The sequence below is a fragment of the Phocoena phocoena genome, chromosome 1, assembly GCF_963924675.1.
Source record: "Phocoena phocoena chromosome 1, mPhoPho1.1, whole genome shotgun sequence".
NCBI classification, from domain to species: Eukaryota; Metazoa; Chordata; class Mammalia; order Artiodactyla; family Phocoenidae; genus Phocoena; species Phocoena phocoena.
Genome location: NC_089219.1, coordinates 117,730,377 through 117,755,795, shown reverse-complemented (window position 1 = coordinate 117,755,795; position 25,419 = coordinate 117,730,377). Strand labels below are relative to the sequence as shown.

Genomic DNA, 25,419 nt, shown 5'->3' with positions numbered 1-25,419 from the left:
AAAACTGGTATGTTCTGTTCTTGTTTTAATTGTGGCTCCCAGTTAACATATCCCTTTCTATATCAAAATCTTCCCTATGAACAATATTAAATTCCCTGCTCTAATGGGGAAAATCTACCTTCTTTCTTTTAAAAACTGCTATTACATTTGTCTCCTATTCATCTAGACTACTTGATGGTTATCACTGCCAGAAAAACAGCAGATTACTAGAACGGTTCCTCTGCTTTCCTACTTCCTGGCTAGGGATCTTAAAGCTGTTTGCAAGGCTCTCATAGTTAACTGCTAAGTCAAAGTGGCTGCTATGGCTTCTAGGAGTAGTTTCTGTACTTTTCCTTTCTTGAATCCTACTGTCAACTAGCAATTAACACACTTTGTTAGTTCCTCTGGATCAGAATGCACCTTCCCCTAGCACAGTGATTCTCAGAGTGTGGTACCTGGACCAGCAGCATTAGCATCACCTGATAACTGGTTAGAAATGCAAACTCTCCGGCCCCATTCCAGACCTACTCACCCAAGAGCTCTGGGAGCAGTGCCTAACAATCTGATATACGCCAATGTTTGAGAGCCACTGTTTTAAACTAATCTTGTTTCTCATAACATCTTTCCTACCTCAATTCCCTAAAAGTTACACATTGTTCACAATAAATCCAACAGAAGTGGACAGTTTGGGGAAAAGGATGGGGAAGTCAGACGAGAGGGATGTGGAAGGACACAATCAAAAATGATTTATGTGGACTTCCCTGGTGGCGCAGTGGTTAAGAATCTGCCTATTAATGCAGAGGACACGGGTTTGATCCCTGGTCTGAGAAGATCCCACATGCCACGAAGCAACTAAGCCCATGCGCCACAACTACTGTGCCTGTGCTCTAGAGCCCGCGAGCCACAACTACTGAAGCCCACGCGCCTCAACTACTGAAGCCCGCGCGCCTAGAGCCCATGCTCCGCAACAAGAGAAGCCACTGCAGTGAGAAGCCCGCGCACCGCAACGAAGAGCAGTCCCCGCTCACCGCAACTAGAGAAAGTCCACGCACGCACAGCAACAAAAACCCAACTCAGCCAAAAATAAATAAATACTTTTTTTAAAAAAATGATTTATGTGGTTTATGGATGATTTATGGAGTAAATTACAAGAGTTTACAATCATTAGTACTTGGAAGTTTTCAAAGAGCTCTTCTACTAATCATTGTTCTTTTCATGATTTTTATTACCACTGTGAAAACTGGCATTTTGATTCACAATTTGTGACTGTTACAAGCAAATGCCTTGAGTTTAACTATCAGTTCAGGTTATTCCATCTGTAACTGGACTGTGCTATAATCACTTAGTAGCTACACTTCCTAGGAGTCAGTTTTAATGTTGATTGGTTTGGCTCATAAGTGATCACTATTTTTTCCCACTGCCCACGTGAGTAATGATTATCACAGTGTAATGACAATATATGTTTAACCATAGCTACTTTAGTAACTTTTACCTTTTTTTAGCCTGAGGGCTCACTCAGATCTCATTCAATGGTCTCCACAAAAAGGATCTTCACAACACTTTTATTATACAGAGTCAACAAAGCATTTTAAACAAGGAAGTGGGTCAGAGAAGAGGCAAAAATAAGGATCCAAACAGTCTATAAGTCTCAATTTTATTATCTACCCATTGGGCCAGGAAGTATTTTGAAAAGGCAATATATTAATTTTAGAAAGAATCTTTTAAAGTTTTTCACTTTTTTGTTTTTAGTTGTTGTTGCCATTTGGTCCCCAATTCCTTGCAAATTTTTTTTAAAGTCTCAAAATGAAATTTCTAAAAAAATAAATTAATTCAAGTGAAATGAAATTTCTCAAGCTAAATTACAGAGAAGCTGACTGTCCAATTCAGCTCAAAACAACTATATATGCTTGAACCTATGAAATGACCTACAGAAACTAATTTTAACCATCTAAATAACTGCAAATTTACATTTCCCTTGTTTTTTTAATATCTGAAAGACATAAAGGAGTTTTATTTTACTGCCAGAATTCAAGACTGTCTTAGTACAATTTGGACAACACAAATATTAAGAAAGGAATTTGACAGTCCTTATAATGGCCAAATGTACAAAAGAGTATGAGAAAATTACTGTTGATATGAACTTTTAGATTCTTGGCATGAGTGTTTTATATCATTCAATGTCCCTTTTTGTTAATTTTGGGAAAAATAAATTTCCAAGAACACAAGGAGATGACTCAGAGTCACAATAAGAATTAGTATAATGATTAACTGTTTATAGATCATGATATTAATATGGCAATCTAATCACTTTTCATCATTAGCTTAAATCAGATTCTATTCAGTATTTTTAAATAAACTAATAAGTATTTTTAAAAATAGAAGTCTCTATGACCAGAAACATGCTACCCGGCAAGAATCACAACAGTTTTAAGCCTTCAAATAATCATTACACCAATAAACCTTGCTCATGCTGTGGTGACGGCCTGAAAAGCACAGATTAATAAAACACAAGTAATTTCAATTTCCCCAAAAGTCTGGAAAAAGTATTATAAGAATTGTTACTTTACTTTTTCATTTATGAAATTCTAAAAGCCAACAACTGTTTTAGATTATTTATGAAGCCAACTTAATCCTTAAGATATGATTTCAGATACCCAATTTTCATACCAAGTAGCTGAACAAAAAATGGCAAATCTCCAAATCTATTCTTCCCTTTGCAAACCTGTTTCCTTATGGTACAAGTTGGTCAATTTTAAGTTCAAGCCACCTCAGCAGTTAAGAATCTTACTGGTTCCCATCCCCAAAAGATATCCATATGCTGCTATTCCTCTTCCTGAGAACTGCACATGAAAAAGTGAAATCACTTTAAGCTGGAAAGAGCATGAAAATCCTCAGCTTTTAATGTGGAATACAGGAAAGAACACAAAATTTGGAGTCAAAAGATATGGATTCAACGTGTAGCTATGAGACTCTCCAATTGAGCCGCTCTGGGAAAGTCGGTTAACTTCACTGAACCCCCAATTCCTCACATGTAAAATAGGAAAAATAAATATTTCACAGGGTTTTTCAAAGATTCAAATGAAACGATGGATGCGAACATGCTTTATAAATCGGAAAGTGCTATGTGTCCCACAGATGACACAGCAGTTAGTGGCACAGCTTGTCTTCCTGCCTGCCAGGTTCAGGCTATTCTCAACATAGCAACTGGAAGGACTGCTTTAAAATCTACGTCAGATTACTATGTCACTCCTCTGCTCAAAACCTTCAGATGGCTCTTCATTTCTATCATGGTAAAAGCCCAAATCCTTACAATGACCAAGGCCTCACTAAATTTAACCCCTCCACCGTATCTCTCTGGCATCATCTCCTACTACTCTCCCCCTTGCTCACTTTAGTCCAACCACACTGACCCACTTGCTTTTCCTTGAACATGCAAAGCACACTTCCACCCTAGCGCCTTTGTACTGGTTGTTCCCTCTGTCTGGAATGCTCTTCCTCCATATATCCATATGGCTATTTATCACCTTTAAGCCTTGGTTCAAATGTCTACTTTACAGTGATCACTATTTAAAACTACAATTCCAACAACCACTCTCACACTTGTAAAACCATTTACCCTACTATATTTTATCCCTTTGTTCTATTATTTCACTTATTATGTTTATTGTCTGTATGTCCCTGTAGGTACAGAGACCTGTTTTGTTCGAGGACAATGCTTAACCCATAGAAGGCATTCTTTTTTTTTTTTTAATAACAAATAAATGAATTTTATGTAACATTCTGCCTCATGCCAGGAGAAAAAATCCAGATCTTAATTTTAGGAAAACTAACCCACAACTCAAGAACAGCAGGTGGTAAACTTATTATTATACCATCTCCAGATCCAGGAACAGGAAATTATGTTAATTTTCATTGCAACTGAGGCTAAAGACAGGGAGTTCCCAAGGGAGTTCTCCAAATCTTAAAAAAGCTATTTTTCTCTGTTTATTGAATGGTTCACAGATGATTTTTGCAGACTTGTAGTAAATCGGCGTAATTTACTAGAAACAGAAATTTGACTGAAGGAAGAAATAGATCAACAGTTGAAATGTTTTTTTTTTTTTTTTTAATCCTCTAAATAGCAGTTCTCAGAACCAGGGATTACCAGACCCTGAGGAGAAACAGGGACTTTTTACAGTGGCAGTTTGCCAAGTGAGCCAACAAGAGCAAGAAAACAACCTGAGATTCTTTCATCCATTCAGTGAACAATTATAAAGCAAGCACTCTTCTAACAGGCGATGATCAGTCTTGGAACCCAGCCACTATACTCTGAGAAAGGCCAAGCAACTTGTGGAGAGGCCCAAATGAAGAAAAATCGAGACCCTGTAGCCAATAGCCCTGGCTCAGGTCCCAGCTCAGGCCAGCACCAACCTGCTGGCCTGATGAGTAAGCCAGCTCGAAAGTAGGTCCTCCACCCTGAGCCAACCCCGTTGACACTCCATGGAGCAAAGCAGCACTGTTTCTACTGAGATGTTGAATTTCCCAAACTGCAGATGTTTCAGCAAAGTAACTGACTGTTACTGTTTTAAGCCTTTAAGTTTTGGGGTGGTTTGCTACACAGCAATAAATAACCAATACACTATAGTTATTAAATTGCTGAAGTCAATGAGTCAATGTTTAATACAAAAAGTTTGTGTGCAAACAACTCTTTGGTATCCTCTCACTTGAGAAAGGCGCACTCTACTCATTCTCAATGTCAAAAAGATGCCTGTACATTTGAGTGCAATCTGTTCTATTATATTCCCACCAATCCCATCAACCCATAAAATATATATTTTCTCCTTTCACATCCAACCTTAAGCTTTAGGAAAATGGGTAAAGTTATTGGATAGAGTCCTAACTCCTCTATCTGTAAATACCAACTGTTTCTCTACATGGATCGCTGTTGTTCTATTAATGATTAACACAAGGGCTCCAAAGGCAGACTGTGAACCCTAGCTCTGCCAAATGTTAGATGTGACTTCAGTTTCCTCATCTGTAAAATGGAGATAATAACACTTACCTTAGAGTTCCAGGAGGAATTAATTTATATAAAGTGCTTAGACTAGTACTTGGTGCAGAGCAAATGTTTGATAAATAAAAGCTTAACATAACAAAACACACAAAAACTGCTACCTTTACCAACCAAGCACAGGTGGTATCAACATACAGCCAAACTCAGATTATTTTGAAACTGTCTTCACTTTTTTATTCATCTTCTTTTTTCCAACGGTCTTATTTCCATTTATCTCTCATTTTCAAATTCACATCACACACAAAAAAAGGGGGTAGAAGGAAAAATGAAAGCAAGTAATGCGGTTTTATTGAGAATTCCAGTAAAAGAGTTGAGATAGAAAGCCATATAAGGCATACAGAGTATCTGTGATTCCCCAATATTAGCTCCTCAGAGCTCATGGATTGTGACAAACTGCCTGAGAACATAAGACATCAATGCTCGCTTATGTTCACAACACACAGACACCATGAAGTCTAGATGCACAGCACACACAGTTCATGCTATACTAGCCATAACTCTGTTAAAAACAATCTGTAGGGCTTCCCTGGTGGCGCAGTGGTTGAGAGTCCGCCTGCCGATGCGGGGGACACGGGTTCGTGCTCCAGTCCGGGAGGATCCCACATGCCGCGGAGCGGCTGGGCCCGTGAGCCATGGCCGCTGAGCCTGCGCGTCCGGAGCCTGTGCTCCGCAACGGGAGAGGCCACAACAGTGACAGGCCCGCATACCGCAAAAAAAAAAAAAAAAAAAGAAAAAAAAACCAATCTGTAGAATAACCCTTAAAATATGTTTCAAATGCTTACTGAAATGACAGAACAGGTCAAATCTGGAGAAAATAAGACATTAAAGGCAAACTGCCTAGAAGCAATAAATAATTACATATATATTTTGAAAAATCAAAAGTTTCAAAGTTATCTTATACTACCTTAATATTAGGCTAGACCTTCACTTATTACAAAAGTAAAGCTGTGTATTCCTCTATTATTTATGTTTTGCACAGCTCAGTACTGAAAATAGTGTTTGAGAAAGCTATTTCAGACAAACCATCCACTAGTCCTTGTTTTATGTTAAAGATCTGTAGTCTAAAGAAAATATCAAAGTAACCAACTTAAACTCTGACAGTTTTCTCATCTGCCCTAGTCTCTCACTGATGTCCTCTCACAAGACAGAAGCAGCAGAAGTTACCACATTATCTCCTTTTATCTTTGAAAGTGACATAGTGACTTATTCAAGGTAAAGGAGGAAGTTAACAAAGGATGTACGTTTCTGATTTCAACTGCTTTTCCCTTCACTGTAACAAATCAAGTCTGAGGGGGAAGTAGCCAAGTGATACATGATAAAGCCACTGTGATACTCCTCATAAGCCCCCCTATATATAACTCAGGAAAGCCAAAACTAAAGAAAATCATCAACAGAATTTTCCATGCCCTCAAAACTCAGCTCTTCACTACTGATAGACTCTAAGCCATTTCTTTAAAGGATGAAATCCACAGGGGATAGAAGAAAAGAGAACCAATTACTTTGCACAGATACTTTTTTGAAGAACATGAGTAAATTAGACTATTTGGGAAAAGAACTGCCCTTAGCTCTGCTACCTCTCTGCAATCCCAGATTCAATAACACCTGGTATTTAGATGTATTTCTTCAGTTTATGTGTCACTTTGATAAATGTGGAAAGCACTTTTAGCCAAAAACTTGAATTAGATTTCATTTAAAAACCTGGCTGAACAAAACCATGTATACTTGGTGGTTTGAAGTCTGACATTTAAGTTATACAGTAACTCTTAACTTACAGCCAATAGTGATATCATACAGCAAAGTGTGCTCAGCAATTGAATAAGGCAAAAAAATTGAAGCCAGATTTGGGGACAGGCTCATCTCAGGATAAGAAGCTAGAATTCTTCCCATAAAAATAATGAAAAGCTGACAAACTTGGAGAATATTGGAATTAGAGACATTTTATTTCTAACCAGTTCCCGGCCACTCAAATTCAAAACCATATTCTCTGTGGTTACCTTTCCCCTATAACATAGTCTCATAAGAAAACCACAGAGTAGCTGGTCCTTAAGTAGTACAATTTGCCCTTCCTCATCCAAGTCTGATGTCTCAAACTGTAAAGATTCTGGTTCTTGTGAAGGGACAGCACCCAACCAGAACAAACAAGGGAAAAGTATTATCAATTTCAAACACTTGTTAATTTTTTTTAACACCTAATATATTTAAAACCGCCTCTGGATGTTGCCTTATTATTTGCAGAAAAGGATAATGGTTATAGTGACTTTTTAAATAGTAGAAAGGGAAAAATGTAACAAAGGAATCTATATACTGAAGTCCTATGTGCCAGGAAGAAGTTCCTCTCACAGGGTTCTGTTATGATTCCTGTTCTGTCCAAAACACAGGTTCATAAATTTCCTCAATTATATAATACAAACCTATGACTATACAAGCGTCTGTCTAGAGATTTAATAAAATCTTCTAATTTAATGGATAAGTGCTCTTACAATTACCATAGGGGTCAATGTATAGAAAGAAATATAAAACTATACACAGTAGTTTTCAACCCTGGACATACCTCAGGATCACCTAAAGAAAAATACTTTGTTTTAAAATAAATGATTTAAGGACTTTTCTGGTGGCACAGTGGTTAAGAATCTGCCTGCCAATGCAGGGGACATGGGTTCGATCCCTGGTCCAGGAAGATCCCACATGCCATGGAGCAACTAAGCCCATGCGCTGCAACTACTAAGCCCGTGCGCCGCAACTACCGAGCCCGTGCGCCACAACTACTAAGCCCACGTGCCACAACTACTGAAGCCCGTGCACCTAGAGCCCATGCTCCACAACAAGAAAAGCCACCGCAACGAGAAGCCCACGCACCACAATGAAGAGTAGCCCCCACTCGCCGCAACTAGAGAAAGCCCGCGCACAGCAACAAAGGCCCAGTGCAGCCAAAAATAAAATAAATGAATATATAAATTTTTAAAATAAAAATAAATGATTTAGACCCATCTCACTAGATTCCATAGGTTTGGGGTAGGGCTCAGTTAGCTCTCTTTTTAAGATTTCGTAGTGATTATGTACAGGAAAGGTTGAAAACCACTATGAGAGAATTTACCAAAAAGTCATCCAAACTGTTAAGGAGAAAAGGAAAATTAGCAAAACATCAGACAAACTTCTATGATAAAAACTGTAGCCCTACTATACTCAACAGTCAACAAAACTCAGAACATAACAAAGTTGATAATAAACAACAAATTGCAAGTGGCATTTAGACTGATGTTTTCCCAACTAGCTCTTAATCACCCTGTTTTATAAAGAAGGAATTATTTTTAACACAGTTTGTTGCTGGTTAAACTTTATGTTGATAACAGAATCTTTCAGAAATTCTTTTATTTCTATCGAAATTAATCTATTTTCCCTTTTTCTTCCCTTATTTCCCCCTCATTTCTTAAATAAATTCAGCTTCCCTCCACGAAGAAATATTTTTACCAGTGTCTAAAATGAACACTGCTCATTTCCTCTACCTCACTGTATTTCCTTGATATCTGTTCAAGTCTGAGACTTACATCAATCCTTGGGGCCTGGGAGCAAGTTAAACTTACCTAATGTCAAAACAGTGATGAAGTGCAAACTTAAAACAACAACAAAACTTAAAAATCAAACAGAAGCACAGCATAGAGAAGTAATGAAAAACCATGCCTTTGGTATGAACATCAGGTATGAACTTTGACCACTGAGTTAAGTACGAACCCAAGAGGAGGAAATTCTAAAGATTAAGTCCTCTCCCTAACAAAGAAAATATCTTTCTCAACCTCATAAAATTTAAATGTAATAACCATTTATACTGTACCCTATCCAATTTCAACGTCTGTTAGAAGGTTTAGTGTCTGAAAAATGACTAGAAGAAACTACATTTATAGTGCAGAAAGTAGTAGTAACGAGATAAAGAGAACAGCTATGAAAATTAAGGTATCTTAGAAAATGTACAATCAGAAAAACATAAAGAAAATGGAACCAGTCATACAGAGTGAAGTGAGTCAGAAAGAGAAAAATAAATACCATATATTAACGCAGATATGTGGAATCTAGAAAAATGGTACAGATGAACTGGTTTGCAAGGCAGAAATAGAGACACAGATGTAGAGAACAAACGTATGGACACCAAGGGGGGAAAGCAGGGGGGTGGGGTGGGGGAGGTGTGATGAATCGGGAGATTGGGATTGATGTATACACACTAATATGTATAAAACAGGTAACGAATAAGAACCTGCTGTACAAAAAATTAAATTAAATTAAATTTTAAAAAAAAAGAAAATGGAACCAGTCATAAGAGACCCAGGCCTAGAAAAAAAATTTTTTTTGCCATTTTTATTCTTTAAAGAGGGGGGTCAACTTTTTTTCCATTTCTGTGTTATACCTTGGTTACTGTCGTGTGTCATAAACTTCCCTTGGAATGTCCTTCTCTCCTTCTCTCCTTATAAATCTTTAATTCTACTCTCCTCTGTGAAGTCTTTCCTCATAATAACTCTCTCCATTTATCTCCCTCTTCGCAGTACAACACTCACAACATACACCACGTTACTTGGTGCTCACTATGACATTTCCTTGCACTAGTCACTGTTTCATGCTGTTCTCCTTTAGAGTGAACATGATGGCCTATGTGACCTGAACACAGCCTACCCTTTCAGCCCAATTGTTTACCATTCCCCACCATACATTCTATGCTCATTAACATTCAATCATTCATTCATTTAGTCACTCAACCATCATCCAACAAATATTTATCAAGTAGCTACAACACGTCAAGCTCAATCTAAAAGCAAGGTAAGCTCTAGCCATCTGTGACTGCTTCTTACTGTGGGTAAAAGCCATCTTCTTTCACCTCTCTAAGCATTTGTTCAGAATATTGCCTCTGCCTGGAATGCCCTTCCCTCTCTGTCACCATGATAAAAACCTTCTTTGCAATTCAGTGCAACATGTGTCTACCATGTACTACATACACTATGCTAGATGCTGAGAATATATAAAAAAAGGAATAAGGCAGAACTTCTAATCTCAAAAAAAAAAGAGGGAATTCCATGGCAGTCCAGTGGTTAGGACTCAGCACTTTCACTGCCAGGGCCCAGGTTCGATCCCTCGTTGGGGAACTAAGATCCCACAAGCTGCTCAGTGAGGCCAAAAAAAAAAAGAATGGTCCATGGGAAACTGTGGAATCTCAATAAAGTAAGCACCACTAAGAATTAAAAAAAAAAAAAAAAAAAGGAAAAAGGAGTCTATAGTGATGAAGACAGATACACCAACAAATAATTAGTAAAATATGATATATTCTATGTATACAGGATAATTTGGGAACACCAAGAAATACTTAGCCCAGCCCAGGGGTGAGCTGAACTTGCTCAACGCCACTTTTGAAATCTGTAATAACAATTCCCCTGCTTTTCTTTATAGCTATACCATTTATGCACATGCATTCTTAATGTACAGTTTTTCTGATTTGAACTTTCTATAAATGTAATCATACTGTACCTATTTTTCTGCAATTTGCTTTTCCCACACAGTATGGTACTTTCTACAAGGTCTGATAAATAGCATTTTAATACCATAATTTAAAACCAAATTTCATTATGACTTCTTTGATCTATGGGTTATTTAGAACTGTGCCTTTTAATTTTTAGTAGTATAGGAGTTCTTAGTTTCATCTTTTTGTTATTGATTTCTAGCTTAATTGCACTAACAGTGAATGTAGTCCATATGTAGTTTTTGAAACTTGCTGATATTTCCTTTATGACCTAGTACAGAGTAATTTTTAACACTTTCATATATGGTTGGAAAACTACGTGTTGATAGATGCCGTATATATACATACAGCCACTAGATCAAATTTAATAATGACAATAATCAAACCTTCTGTATCCTTGCAGATTTTCTTGTCTATGTGGTCTATCAATTACTGAGAGAGGTATGCTAAAATTTCCCACTATGGCAGCAGAATGCCAATTTTCACCTGTAGGTCCATCAGTTATCGTTTCCAAGCTATATTATTAGGAGCATACTAATTTAGAATTATTATACCTTCCTGATAAACTATACTTTTAAATCAGCATGTAGTGACTAGGTCTAATAATACTTTTCTCCTTAAAGTATATGTATCTGATATTAATAGAGTAACTCCAGCTTTCTTTTGGCTACTGTTTGCTTCTCCATCCTTTGATCTTCTACTTTTCTGTAGCTTTATGCTTTTAGGTGTTTCTCTTATAAACAGCATGAAGTTGAATTTTGCTTTTCTCCCGCATCCAGTCTGACAATCTTTGCCTTCTAAATGCACAAATCAGTACATTTCCATTTATTGTGATTACAGATAATATTCTAGATTCATTTCTACTACAATATTCTGTGCTTTCATAATCTAGCTGTTTCTTTCTCTCTTCATGCCATCTTTTTGACTGAATCCGTCCACCTCATTCCACAATACTACTTCTAATAGGTTTTGAAATGATATATCCTAATTATATTTTGTTAGATGTTACCCCTCAAAACTTTAAAATGCCAATTAATTTAACAAGTCTAAACATAGTCATCATCTTTACTTACTCCCCAAACAACAGAAACTTTGAGTGCTTTAAGCTCAGTCACACCCCTCACAATTTATCTGATGTTACTGTCCAGAAATTATAGTAGTCCCCCTTTACCTGTGGTATCACTTTCCACGGTTTCATTTACCTGTGATCAACCACATACTAAAAATATTAAATGAAAAATTCCAGAAATAAACAATTCTTAAATTTTAAATTGTGCACTATTGTGAGTAGCATGATGAAGTCTCGCACTGTCCTGCTCAGTCCCACCCTTCCAAGACGTCAATCATCCCTTTGTTTAGTGTATCCCACTGGTTTAGTCACTTAGCAGCCATCTCAGTTACTAGGTTGACTGTCGCAGTATCAGTATTGCAGTGTTTGTGTTCAAGTAACCCTTATTTTACTTAATAATGGCCCCAAAGTGCAAAAGTAGTGATGCTGGCAATCTGTATATGCCAAAGAGAAGCCGTAAAGTTCTTCCTTTAAGTGAAAAGGTAAAGTTCTCTACTTAATATGGAAAGGAAAAAAATGATACGCTGAGGTTGCTAAGATCTACGGTAAGAACAAATCTTCTATCCATGAAATTGTGAAGAAGGAAAAAGAAATTCGTACTAGTTTTATCATCACATCTCAAGCTGCAGAAGTTATGGCCACAGTGTATAAGTGCTTAGTTAAGACAGAAAAGACATTAAATTTGTACCATAAGCTATTTTGAGAGAGAAAGAGGTCACATTCACATAACTTTTATTACAGTATATTGTTATAATTTTTTTATTACTAGTTACTGTTGTTAACCTCTTACTGTGACTAATCTATAAATTAAACTTTATCATGGGTATGTACGTATAGAAAAAACATAGTATATATAGGGTTCGATACCATCCATGATTCCAAGGCATCCATGCAGTCTTGGAATATATCCCCCAAGGGTAAGGGGGTAATACTATACTTCCATCTTGATTTGTTTTAACCTTACAAACTAGACATTGTTCATGTTTTATACCATCAACTTTTTTAAAAGTTTCATTCACATTTATTATTTTTGTTGTTGTTGGCTCTTCATTTCTGTATCTCAAATCTTCTTTGAGGTTATTTTCCTTCTTCCTTAATACCTTGACACTTTTGAAGATTACAAAAATATTTTAATGTCCCCCTCAATCTGGCTTTATCTGATGTTTCTTCATGGTAAAACCCAGGTTATGCCATTTTGGCAAGAATGTCACAGAAGTGATGTTGTGCCCTTTTCAGTGCATCACATCAGGAGGTACAAGATGTCAGTATGTCTCATGACTGGTGATGTTACTTTGATTACTAAGTTCCTGTAGTGTAACCCCATAGTTATGGTAGTGTCTCTTAATATCTCTCAAGTTTTCCATCTCTATGTCTCTCTGTGTTACATTCTGTATAATTTCTTCAGATCCATCTTCCCATTTACTATGTCATTCTTCAAATGTGCCTAATTTTTTGCTTTAACCTGTGCATTGTTTTTCTAATGTCAACTTTTTAATTATCACATTTCCAGGTTCCTTTTCAAAATGTCCTGATTAATTCTTATAGTCTTTTGTTCTTTCATCATACTTCAATTCCCTCTTTTATTTAACATATTTATTTTACCTCTAGTATCTGTTAATCTTTCAGAGTTTTATTCTGTAGTTTATTTCCTCTAACTCTTATTCATGGTGGCCTGTTTCCTGGTGTGTTTAATAATTGGGGGGAGGTGAGAGGATGTGGATTCATGTTCAGTTGGAACCCTACCTTTGGCAATTTTTTAGATGTCTGTTTAAAGTGCCTTTCTCTGAGAAGGATTTACATTTGATTCTGCCAGGAGACTAGCAGTACCACCAACACAGGACCGCTTAAACTAAATTTTTGTCTTGGTTTTCTTTTGGGGCCACACAAGTAGTGTAAATTCAGGCTCAAACTGCATGAGTTAGGGCTTGTGGTAAAGAGAAAATTCTTTCTTTATTTCTACTCTACTCAAAGCCAATACCAAGATAGGTACTTACCAACACTCTCCCTATGTGGTATGGCAATCTACTTTTTTCTCTTTTAGCAACCAAGAATGTCATTCTTTGGAAGTTCCAGCTTTACTTGGGTGGGGGTAGGAGGGCTTCAGTTGTGACTTCTCACCTTGTTTGGATCCAGAGCTTTCTTTCCTCTTCCCAGGTGCTAGGACAAAAGGATGAGGAAGTAACGCTAGGACAAGCACCACTTCCAATGTTAGCTTACCATTATGGATTTATGTTACCTTAATATTCTGGCCTCTGAGAAGTGCTTCCTTTTCCTCAGTTCAGCCATGAAATCAAAGAGTTTTGATTTGTTTTTTAATCCAGCATTTTCCGGTGTACTAAAATGCAAAGTTTCTCTGTACCTCTAGCCCACCATACTGCCAAAAACAGAAGTCCTTAAGGTTTCTTGAAGAATGGTAGGAAAAAAAAATGCTTTATAAAAGGCAGAGTTTTCAATGGTCATTTCTTAAAAAGAGATCTGGGTTAAATTTCAGGTTCTACAACTATAAAATATGACTAATAATCATAGAATCAATCCCAATGAGTAGTAAGTAAGAAGAGGGTTTCCTACCAATTCATATTTGTCCTGTTTAGCCATTTCCTGCTGCCTAGAGTTACTATTTTTATAGACCACCCAGAGTAGGCCAGTTCTTTGAATCCTGTGCCAAAAATAGCTAGATGCCTTCTTTACCATCCACACAATATCAATAAGGTCAGAAAAATTAACCCTTTTAAGTCTACTTAGTTTATTTTCTTTTTCTGTGTGATGACTATTCAGTAACCCCAAACCCTCCAAACTAGTCAGTTTTGCTACACATTACTTTGACAAAACTCTCTTACTTTAGATGTAAGATGTATTTACATTTCATCACCAAGTGCCTTCAGGAAATGTTTCTTAAGGTATACCTATATTTGGCAAATGTGTGTTATATGTTTTCTCACTTGGACCCATACCAGTAAGGCATAAAAGTTCAATTCTACATTGAACATCTGAAACAACATTAACAACACTACTATGGTAATGTGATCTCTTCTGAAAGACTTTAGGCTCCTAAATTTAAAATGCTTTCGAAATCTCTGATTAAAATGTCTATTTGTCTGGCCAGGCTTAGTTTTGTAGTACCTGAGAAAAGCTGAGTTAGAACTCACAATCTATTATTTAAAAGCCTATGCAGTTTCTGCACCAATGAAAACATAATGCTTGCTTTATAGATATTCAAGGCCACGAATGTGGAAGTTGTTCACTAAATATCTTCCAGGTGGTACTAATAAGGTTCAACTGGGGATTTCCCGCTCCTCTGGCAGATTCCCAGGTCTGAGGAGATCATTGGTTTTGCAGTGAAAAGACTGCAAACAATGAGGTCAATTAAGAAATGCTTCTGAATAATATACATGATGCAACATCTCCATTCCCAACATTTGGTTCAGGGGTAGATTTCAGTCTTTCAAACATTGTTGCTCTCTGAGCTTTGATATTTCACTGTGCCAAATTTTCTCCAGAAGAAATAGTTCCTGCTTTTTATGAGTTTCATAGCCAGTTTCTTTCCTATTTCCTTCTTGGTATCTGGAGATATTCCAACTTGTTAAGACATTTTGATATTTCTTCATTCCTTCTAGCTCTTCTCTTTGTTGCTTTTCTTCAATCTAAGCCTTTTAACATGTTTTCAAAATCTGAACAGTTCCTAATATTCCCACTACTTCTTGGCTTTCTGTTCCTAAAGCCTTCACACAGAGACAGACACAGATTTCCTTAGGTTGTTGCTCAGTATTTTCAAGTATTTAAACTTTCTCCCATTCTTAATTCTCCTTTTTGTACTGTCCATCTAATTTTTTTAAACACAAACCTTTATTAATAAATTGAGACTATTATCTCCTCTATCCATAATGGATCATTCTACTTGCTCATGGAAATAAGACCCAACCCATGATACACCCATCACCTCAGCCATCAGTGAAGATCATTAATTCATTAAAAATTTTTTGTGCCTGTCTTATTTTTCAAATCTCTGTTGACTTATGAGGGCTTTCACAGCAAGACGTCCCCAATACCACCCTCATTTCCTGAAGCATAATTACATTCTCTTTATTCGTTCATCAAATGCTACTCCATAAAGCCTCTGTGACTACCATCATCAGAGTCACTGATGTTCCTTCAACAATATGCCCCTATTGGGAATTCCCTGGTGGTGCAGTGGGTAAGACTCTGCGTTCCCAATGCAGTGGGTCTGGGTTTGATCCCTGGCCAGGGAACTAGATTCCACATGCATAACGCAACGAAGGAGCCCGCGAGCCGCAACTACAGAGCCCGCCTGCTGCAACTAAGACCCAGTGCAACCAAATAAATAAATATTTTAAAAAAAATATATATATATATTAAAAAAAAAGAATATGCCCCTACCTTTATACAACATCTACATAATTCTTTTTCATACTACAGTTGTTTACATATGTGCTTCTCTTACTAGACTTTTATTCATGTTTGCATTCCTGGCTCCTTGCTCAGTACCTGGCAAACAATAGTCCTCTAAAAATATTTGCTGTATGTCTGACTGAATAAATAATAAGTACCTCATATAGCCTAGATAAGAAACGAGGAACTAAAAGCACACAGCTTTTGAGAAATAGCAAATGAACACACATAACTGTGTATCTCCTCTGGGATGAACACTGTCTTGTCTCTACAGGACAAAATTAAAGAACTAGACAACATGATCTAAGACTTTACACCTGTGACAAAATATGCATAAGAAACAGTAACAGCACAAAGCACAACTTCAACAAGTGGAAGAAAATGTAACAAATTGATAACTGGTGAGAAGCACTTGAATAAAACAATATCAAGAATGTCAGTGGGGAGAGACTAAAACATAAGTTGAAAGACAGAAGGAAGTTCTTTCAGTTTAGGAATGGTGTACATAAACGTACAAAAATAGGAATTAGTAAATATATGCAGAGTATACCAAGCAGGTTACTTGTCAATAAACACTAGATACATATTTAATACATGCAAGTAGGTTAACAGCAACTCATACCAAAAGAAAAGATTTTTTGGTCAAGATTACAAGTAATCCTTTTAAAAGAGAAATACAACTACCTAAAGACTTATCAAAAAATAACTTACTACTAATGGGGGGTGAGGGTAGGGGGAACATATTCATTCATACCAAAAATATTTATTGAGAGACCACTATGTGCCAGGCTCTGTTCTAAGCACTGTAAAACAAAAAACATGAAAATCTCTGCAAGGAAATAAAGAAAATAAATAAGTAAATTATACAGTATACTAGAAGACAAGAGGTACTATGGAGAAAAGTAAAAGAAAAAAGAGAATAGGAAGTGTGGTGGTAGGAGCAGGGGTGGCAATTTAGAGAAGGCAGTCCAGGACAGTCTCATTTAAGTGGCATTTGAGCTAACACTTGAAGGAAGGCCACTGGAGGAAGAGCATTCCAGGCAGTAGGAATAATAAATGTGAAGAAACTGAAGCAGGAACATCATTAGTGTGTTTGAGGAAGAGCAAGGAGGCCACTGTGGCTGCAAAAATGTTAAGATAACATTTTTGATCCAGAAGATAGGTAAATATTAAAAAACACTTACAATATCCATGTTAGGAAAGGTGTAGAGAAATGGACCTTCCTTTCACCTGCTGGTGGGAGTGTAAACTGGGACAGTCTTTTTGGAAGGCAATTTGGCAGAATCTATTACACTTTCAGATATTCATGCCTTCTAACTCCAGTCTGCTACTCTCTCTCTCTACACACACACACACACACAATACAGACTCCACGTATGTAAACAATACCGTGTGTGTGTGTGTGTATGGAAATAATTTAAATGTCCATTAATAGGAAAATGGTTAAATTAATTATGGCAGCAGTTCTCAAAGTGTAGAGCCCTGGGGTTCCAGGTAGTCCAAAGAGCATTCAAAAGGAGAAGGAAAAGTAGCAGCCTCTGTAATGATAAAAGAATCTTCAGGGTATAACTACTAATGGTCACCTTTAAAAACTGGTATTTAAATATAAGATAATAATTGAAACCTATGGCTCTGTTATCCTCAATGGCTGTGGCAAAAGTCACAGAGGAAAGTCAGTGGAAAAAGTCATTATATAAAAGAGACTTTGAAAGGAAGAAATGAGTGTAGCTGGAGAAGTTCTAACAAATGGCCTACACCCATGAAGCCCCCTCTGGTACTGAGGGTCCCAGTATAAAACGCTTCATTTTGAGAGCTGTTAGTGACTCTGTATTCACTCCACAGTAATCCGATTCACTTTATTCAAGGAATTTAATTATTTTCAAGTTCCTAAGTCAGGATGACAAAGTTTTGATTAGCATGTTTCTTTTCTCCTTTATTAATCAAGAGATAGATCTTCATGAATAAAGAAGTCCCAGTCCTCAAATACAAAAATTAAAATGACAAAATAATTTTAATATGAAAAATATGGGTAAAATGTCAAGCGTAAATAATGAATAAAGTAGTAAAATAATTTTTTAATAATTCAAAGGCTTACTCCAGGTATCTCTTCAGCATATTTTATGTAACTTGTCTAATATAGTGTGGACTTTCAAAAATAAGTCAACTCAGAATTATGCCTTCTTTTCACTGAGTTGCCTTAGTGAACTAATTAAAAAGTAGATAGGTCTCTGGGGCTCCATGATGAGGTATCAAATGCTCTGGGGAATTGTGCTAACACCAAACAATAACAAAAGTCCAATACGAGATCTATATTTAATTTTTTAGAAACCAACTACATAGGAATAAAATGGGAGTGACCTAGTTTGCCCATCAAACATGTGAAAAAAGGGGTTCATTATACTATTTTTCTCTAATTTCTCTGTCTGAAAATCTTTAAAGTTTTATTAATAAAAGATTAATTCAACTTATTTCAGTTCTCAACTAATTTTAATATAGATTTCGCTCCTCTCCCTTATAAATCTGCTTTCCAAGATTACTACTGACCTGCTAATTACCAAATTCAATGTTCCTGTCTCAGCTCTCTGCCTCTCTCAAGCCCTCAGCATGTGATATCACTGCTCAAGGCCCTCTTAAAACACTTTTCATCCTTAGCTTCAGAAAACCATTCTCTTCTCATTCTGTCCCTAACCCTATTCACTCTAAGTTTCTTTTCCTGAGTCGATCTACTGCTCATGCTGATTCCCTCAGATTCTTATTACTCTTCTTCCTCTATTTTTCTCCTTGGATAATCTCAGCTATTCCACTAACATCTCTGTTTGTCTATCTACCTATCTATCATGGTAATTCCCAATATCTAGTCACTATCTCAAATTTCCCATACTACTAATAAAAACCATTGTCTTCCATCATAAAACTATTCATCTTTCTATGTTGGCTACCTCCTATTACAGCATCACCATTCAGTCCTTCAAGATAGAAATTTTGGAATTATGTTTAATTTCTCTCTTTTCTTCCTCATGTTCCACACTGTATTCGTCATCAAATCCCACAGAGTCTATCTCAGAGATGTACCCTGAGACAGTCCATCCTTTCCATCACCATAGTCTAAGTTCAGGCTCTCATCTATTACCTTAAATACACCAACAGCCTCCTAATGCTGTCTCTGCCAATAGTTTCTCCTCCATCCAATCCATTCTCAATACCACCCTCAGAGTCATCTTCCTAAGATACAAAACTGATTACGTTACCCTCTGCCTAAAAACTCAGGAATGTCTGGTTTACAGTAGCGCTGTATATAGCAACATACAAGGCCCTTCATTATCTGGCCCCCACTTATACTGCTAGCCATATTTCCTCATACACACTCCCACATATATAAAAATGCACTGAATTTTTCATTTTTTTTTCTGAAAATGTCAGGCCATTCCATAATTGTGCCTTTTATCATGCTGCTCCCTCTGCTTGGCATACCTTTCCCATACTTTCCACCTGGCAGACTGTCATCACACTTTAAGATTCAGCTTCCTCTATGGGATGTCCCTTACCATTCTGTCATTCAACAAAAAAATGTTTTGAGCATCTATTAATATGACATGAACCTTCTCCTCAAGGAATCCATATTCTCATTTATATTCTTTTAGTACTTTGTTCATACTGATGTTATGACATGCATCACATTATCCTGTAGTCATCCTTTTACATGTCTCTCCTCCAGCTGGATCACGACATCTTTAAAGGCACGGCCCCTGTCTAACTACTCTTGACTCCCCAACACCTAGGATGCTGATTTTGATCATGTGTTGAGTGTGCCATGGTTAGTGGGAGTCTGAAAAAGATGATTTCTAAGATCCCTTTGAATTCTAGTATTCTATGACTCCAACACAAAAGCAGCATTTCTTAGCTGTGATTTAGCTGAAAACCTGAACCAAGTTCAGCTACATCCTTAAAATATTTATACTGATTCACATTCCAAATCTACTAAAGAAGAAACTGAGAATTATTGCTCTACCTATTTATTTATAGCTAGGGAGGAAGCCACCCAAGTGCCTTATAATCTCTGATACTCAAGTATCATAGTACTGAGGTAGGTAATATTATTCTTATAAACACATTTTAAAAGTAAGTAACTGAGGCATAGAGAGATTAAGTAACTTGCCTAAGACAACAAAGTTACTAAGTGGAGGAGATAGGATTTGAACTCAGGCAGTCTAATTTCAATGCCCATGATTCTAATCAGTTCATTATTCTGCTTCATCAGTGATCTGTTGAATAACTTAAGGCTTTCTTCATTAAAAAACATGAACTTTCTGCCAGACCTAGGTGAAGAACAAAACAAATCCATTTTTCCCTAGCTTATGACTAGAGCTAGAATAATAAATAACAAGAATTTAAATTTTTAGCATTAGTATCCAAAATAAATATCTACACACTTACCTCATGGGTCCATAGTTCAGTATTACAAATGCCAAAACTATCATCACACAGATAGCTCTTCGCTTCGGACTGGGAACTTTAAGCCTCTGGTTCTAAAGAAAAGGACCATATTAAATACAATTGAACTACACATCAATCTCACAAAAAGCAACATCTAAAACAACACCTCTCCTCTTCACCAGTTATGTGAATACTTAAACAAAAAAACAAAACGCAAATGTGAGGAAATAGTACTTTCCAAAAGACTAGAGCAGAACCTTCCAGAGAGAGAGAAAAGGAGAGTAGCAGGAGAGAAGAAACATAGCAGCCACCCTGTGGCAGAGGCATCCTCACCCAAAAGGAAAGAATTCAACAATTTTTATAATTTTATGGATCTTCAAAGAATCCTAAGATACTTCTGTGGTTTGTCTCTCCCTATTAAATCATTGTTTTCAGTAACATAATGGAATATTCCCATATGCTCAAGGAAAGATAGAAAGAGCAATATAAGAAGCCCCACTCAGTAGCCAGAGGCATCAATTTGGTTCAGGACAGCACTGCAGTAGGAAATCCTGAAAGCAGCAGATTTCATCAACAGAACTGAGGAGAAGATTAACCTTGCTGGGACCAGCATGGCAACAAAATAGAAAACATAATAGTGGTCATGTAGACCAAGAAAACATTAACAAGTTTTTATTTTGTATTGTTTTCTTTTTTAAAAGGGAAGACCTAGTGGGACTATTTAGGAGCCTCAATGTGATTCATTTAGTCAAAAAAAACACAAGAGAGTGCTATGGCAATAAGTGAGGAGAAACCCAGGAAAAGAAGACAACTTTTATATACAGCTTGTGAGGTACAATTCAAAACCTCCTCTTTCCAATACTTTATGCTTACTACAAATGTTTTGGGGTTTATCGTGCCTGCCTTTTCCTAGTACTAGTATTTTACACAATTCAATTTAAAATGTAAAATTTCCAATTGATTTATCAGAAAAAAAGAACACTTTAACCCATTATCCTGGCTGTATCACAACCATCACTCACCTCTGATACAACTTCATCCAGCTGCCGCTTCAGGGATCCGTTCTCTTTCTTCAGCTTCTCATTCTCCAGGAGGGCAGCCTTTAACCTTGCCTCTAACCCTAGCATGTATTCTTTCTTCTTCTTGCGGGACTGACAAGCTGACTCTCGATTTTTTATCATACGTTGCTGTCTCCTTAGCACAGCAATCTAGGAAAAGTTACAGTGAATCAAAATATTTGAATTTTAGGATCAGATCAGTTAAGAATATACTGATTTTTACAATTATCTTTTAACAAACTGTTCAAAACACAGGTTACTGGTTGTTTTAAAAAATATTACTCAAAGTAAATTGAAATCAAATGATTAAATAAGGCCTTCTAAAACCTGTTAAACGTTTTCTTCTGGTGTTTTCTAAGGCTTATTTATTGATCTTCCAATTTTCCCTTTAGAAACACTACGTATATATGTATGTATATATACAGACACCTTTAATCTATATCGCAGGCCCTGAATTAATTGACTGTTTTTCAGAACCATATATCCAATTACCTATAAGGCCACTTCTACTTGTAGAGTTACCGTCACTTGAAATTCACTATGTGCAAACTGAACTCATTATCTCCCTCTATTTTTTAAAAAATCTATTCATTTTACATCAGTGGTATCTCTCAGGATATAATGGAAGATGTGACCAGTAACCTATTTTTCTTTCACTGTCTAAATTTACTCCCTCTCTCAACCTCCCACTTACTCACTAAATATGTATTGAGGATATACTGATGACCAAGTTTCTTCCAGTGAAAGTGTCTCTGTCACTCCTTTCTATTTCCACTGCCATTCTCCTAATGCAGGCACTCATTAACTCATCTCTAGACTACTACAATAGCCTCCTAACTACTTTAATTGGCTTCAGGCTCCTTCTGTCTACCATTTCTAAGGTAACTTCCTTCCCCTAAAAACATTTTAATCTTGCTATTCCATTGCAAAAGCAAGCTAGTCGTGCATTCTAGCTACCCACCTTTGCTTTCAAGATCTTCCATAATGTGACCACCCCCTACTTCTCTATCCCCACAACTATTCACACCACACCCTCCAATCTTAACATTTAAGGTGTGTATGATCTTCATACACACCTAACTCGTTCCTTTATTCATACTGTTTGTTCCAATTTGGAATGCTGTCTCCTCTACTAAGCTAATATTAAGGACCGTCCAAACTCTAACTATGATAAACCACTCGGAGTTTTTATATTATCTGAATTTCTTATGCCCATATAATTTGGAAGATACACCTGAACACTCTAATGGTCTCAACTGTCTCAAAAATGTTGACTCTCTCTCCACCTAGATTTTATATCCTGGAAACCAAAACTATGTAATATGACCCACAATAGCTACCATAATCAAAACTTACTGAGCAAAATTATTTTTGTCATATTTTCTGAACTAAGGTGTGGAACCTATTTGTTTTAATTTTAGTCTAATTTATTTGGGAGAGATGGTGAGGTAGCAAAAGTCCATAAAAAGCACCAAATAATATTAAATTTATTACTGTAAGAATACAGATGACTGAATTACTGAGTTCTCTGTTTTGTAAAGGACTTTAAAAAAATAAACATTTTACTGTGGGTGTTTAATAACGCTTACTCAGATTGGTAAATACAATTAAATAATACTGATTTCTTTTGAAATAACAACACAATTCCCACCCCATACTGCATTTGCTAGAAACAGAGGTATACCAAAGCCAGCCAAGCAATCAGAATCCACAAGGAAAAGAAACATTATATGAGATGTCAAGAGGAGTATTTTTTCCTTTTTTTTTTTCTTTTTTAACTGAAACTTCACAAGAATGCTGACTTATATAACCATCTACCAAATTTATAAAGTTTCCCTGTGGAATAACTATCCCACTCTTCAATAATGCTAAACACACACACACACACACACACACACACACAGAGGTGGCAAAGCCACGATGGACTGATTATTCATCAATTTCAAACTATTCTCTGGACAAAGCCACTTTGTTCAAACTACTGTTACTCTCAGTGATCTTCATTGTTACTTGGAATGCCAGTATCCATAATTAATACTTAATACTAGAGTGCTTAAGTACACAGAACGCTGAACAAACACATAAAAGAGAAGGTTCCCAGATGGAAGAGTTTATACTGAAAGTGAGATAAAAGGTAACCTTACTTTAAAGGCTAATTAATGTATGGAATTTGGGAAGGCTTACAGATGGCACACCATTTAATAAATTTCAAACAAGGATTAGGGATTTCTGTAAACAATAAAAGCACCTGCATTTTATACAGCATAAAGTTTCAAAGGCTGTCAGTGTACATGCCTCATACTAAAAAAATGAAAACCACCTGTGGCCAAATATTCATTTCTTCCCACAGGAAAAGATACAATAGCTCTGAAAATGTGGTAAATACTCAATATTACCAATAAATACAAAGGATAAATACAGTAAAAATATATAAAATCCACAGGAATCACCAGAGTTCCAACTTTACATTTCAGCAAGCTATATCTTCAGCTATCTAAATAAATAATATTTAAATTATTCTGTATATTCTAGGCAAAAAACCCATAATTTTCATATTAAACACACACATACTGTTTGGCTTTTTGATGGGGAATGACATTTTATAAGAAGAAAAGGATTACACTGTAATAACTGTTCTGTAAACTGATTTTTTAACATACAGTGTATCATGATCATCTCTGAAATGCCATGAGAATAGCAGCATAGTATTTCAATATCTTGATGTTCCATAATACATTTAATTAATCTCCTCTTGTTGAAATTTTTACAGTTTTCAAGATTCTTTAAAATAAGCCTTATCATTTGATACTGTTAGAGAGTAGAAGAGCCAAGGCTAGAACTTAGGACAGTTGATTCCAAGCCCAGTGCTTCTGATACAACAGCTCCACATTGCTTTTAAACACCAAACAGGAAGTCTTGCATGACAGTATGGAACTCTAAACTCAGTGAGCTGTATGATTACTTTAATTATGCGCCTGTTTGAAATTGAAGGCTTACGGAACTGCTTGAATAGAAAGCTTATTCTCCTTTATTAGCAGTCTGCAAACATAAAATCAGTACTCTGGCCCATTAATCAATTGACGCATCTCCCTTATGGGCATATGAGAAGATTCAACATGACTAAAATGAGTGAACAGCTAGCCAGTCACTGCTTCTGGTCATCCTGCCTTCAGACAACTCTTCCACCAAGCATTGTGCCTTGGAAAAAGGAAAAAGAAAAAACTCCACGGCAGCAAAATATTCTCCCTTTAGTGACACTGCACTATAAAATATGGTGTTTCACTATCAAACAAACATTTATTTGACTGTAATAAAGAATCTCATAAAAGGAGAACTTTCACAAATGGACAAGTACTTTTTGAAGGCTGGATCAACTTAAGAGTCAAAACTCTAAGTCTCTTTCCATTATGTTTTTAAATTTTAAGTTACTGACTAATAAACACTATAAGATATTATGTTCTTCTTACAAATAAAATAAGGCTGTTTAGACCCTTGATTCTGTGATGTTGCTAAGAAATGAGCTTCAAAGTCCTGAATGGCTATAAATTAAAGATATTAAAATAAAATATTTACTGCTAAGAAATACATTCTAACATCACACACAAGCTCAAGAGAGATCAAGTACTGATAACATACAGCTGAATCAATCACTGGCTTACTGCACATCTGTCAGTTCTAATTCTCATTTTGCTGAATCTTTCCCTCTCAACTGACGTATGAAGCAGAAACTGTCACTGATTAACCTCTTCATCATGTCAAACAAAATTTTTTTCAATTAAATAAAAAAAAAAGGGGCTTCCCTGGTGGCGCAGTGGTTGAGAGTCCACCTGCCAATGCAGGGGACATGGGGTCGTGCCCCAGTCCGGGAAGATCCCACATGCCACAGAGCGGCTGGGCCCGTGAGCCATGGCCGCTGAGCCTG

General features: G+C 36.5%; 1 protein-coding gene across 1 annotated transcript in view; it reads right to left on the bottom strand.

The window, feature by feature from the left end:
- The window catches only part of ATF6 (activating transcription factor 6), a 216,134-nt gene that overhangs the window by 149,617 nt on the left and 41,098 nt on the right, over positions 1-25,419 (bottom strand). The window contains exons 8-9 of the mRNA XM_065885140.1: positions 21,462-21,647; positions 20,440-20,531 (exon numbers count right to left, since the gene is read on the bottom strand). Of these exons, the coding sequence (XP_065741212.1) occupies positions 20,440-20,531; positions 21,462-21,647 (278 nt within the window). The remainder of the gene's footprint in view (positions 1-20,439; positions 20,532-21,461; positions 21,648-25,419) is intronic.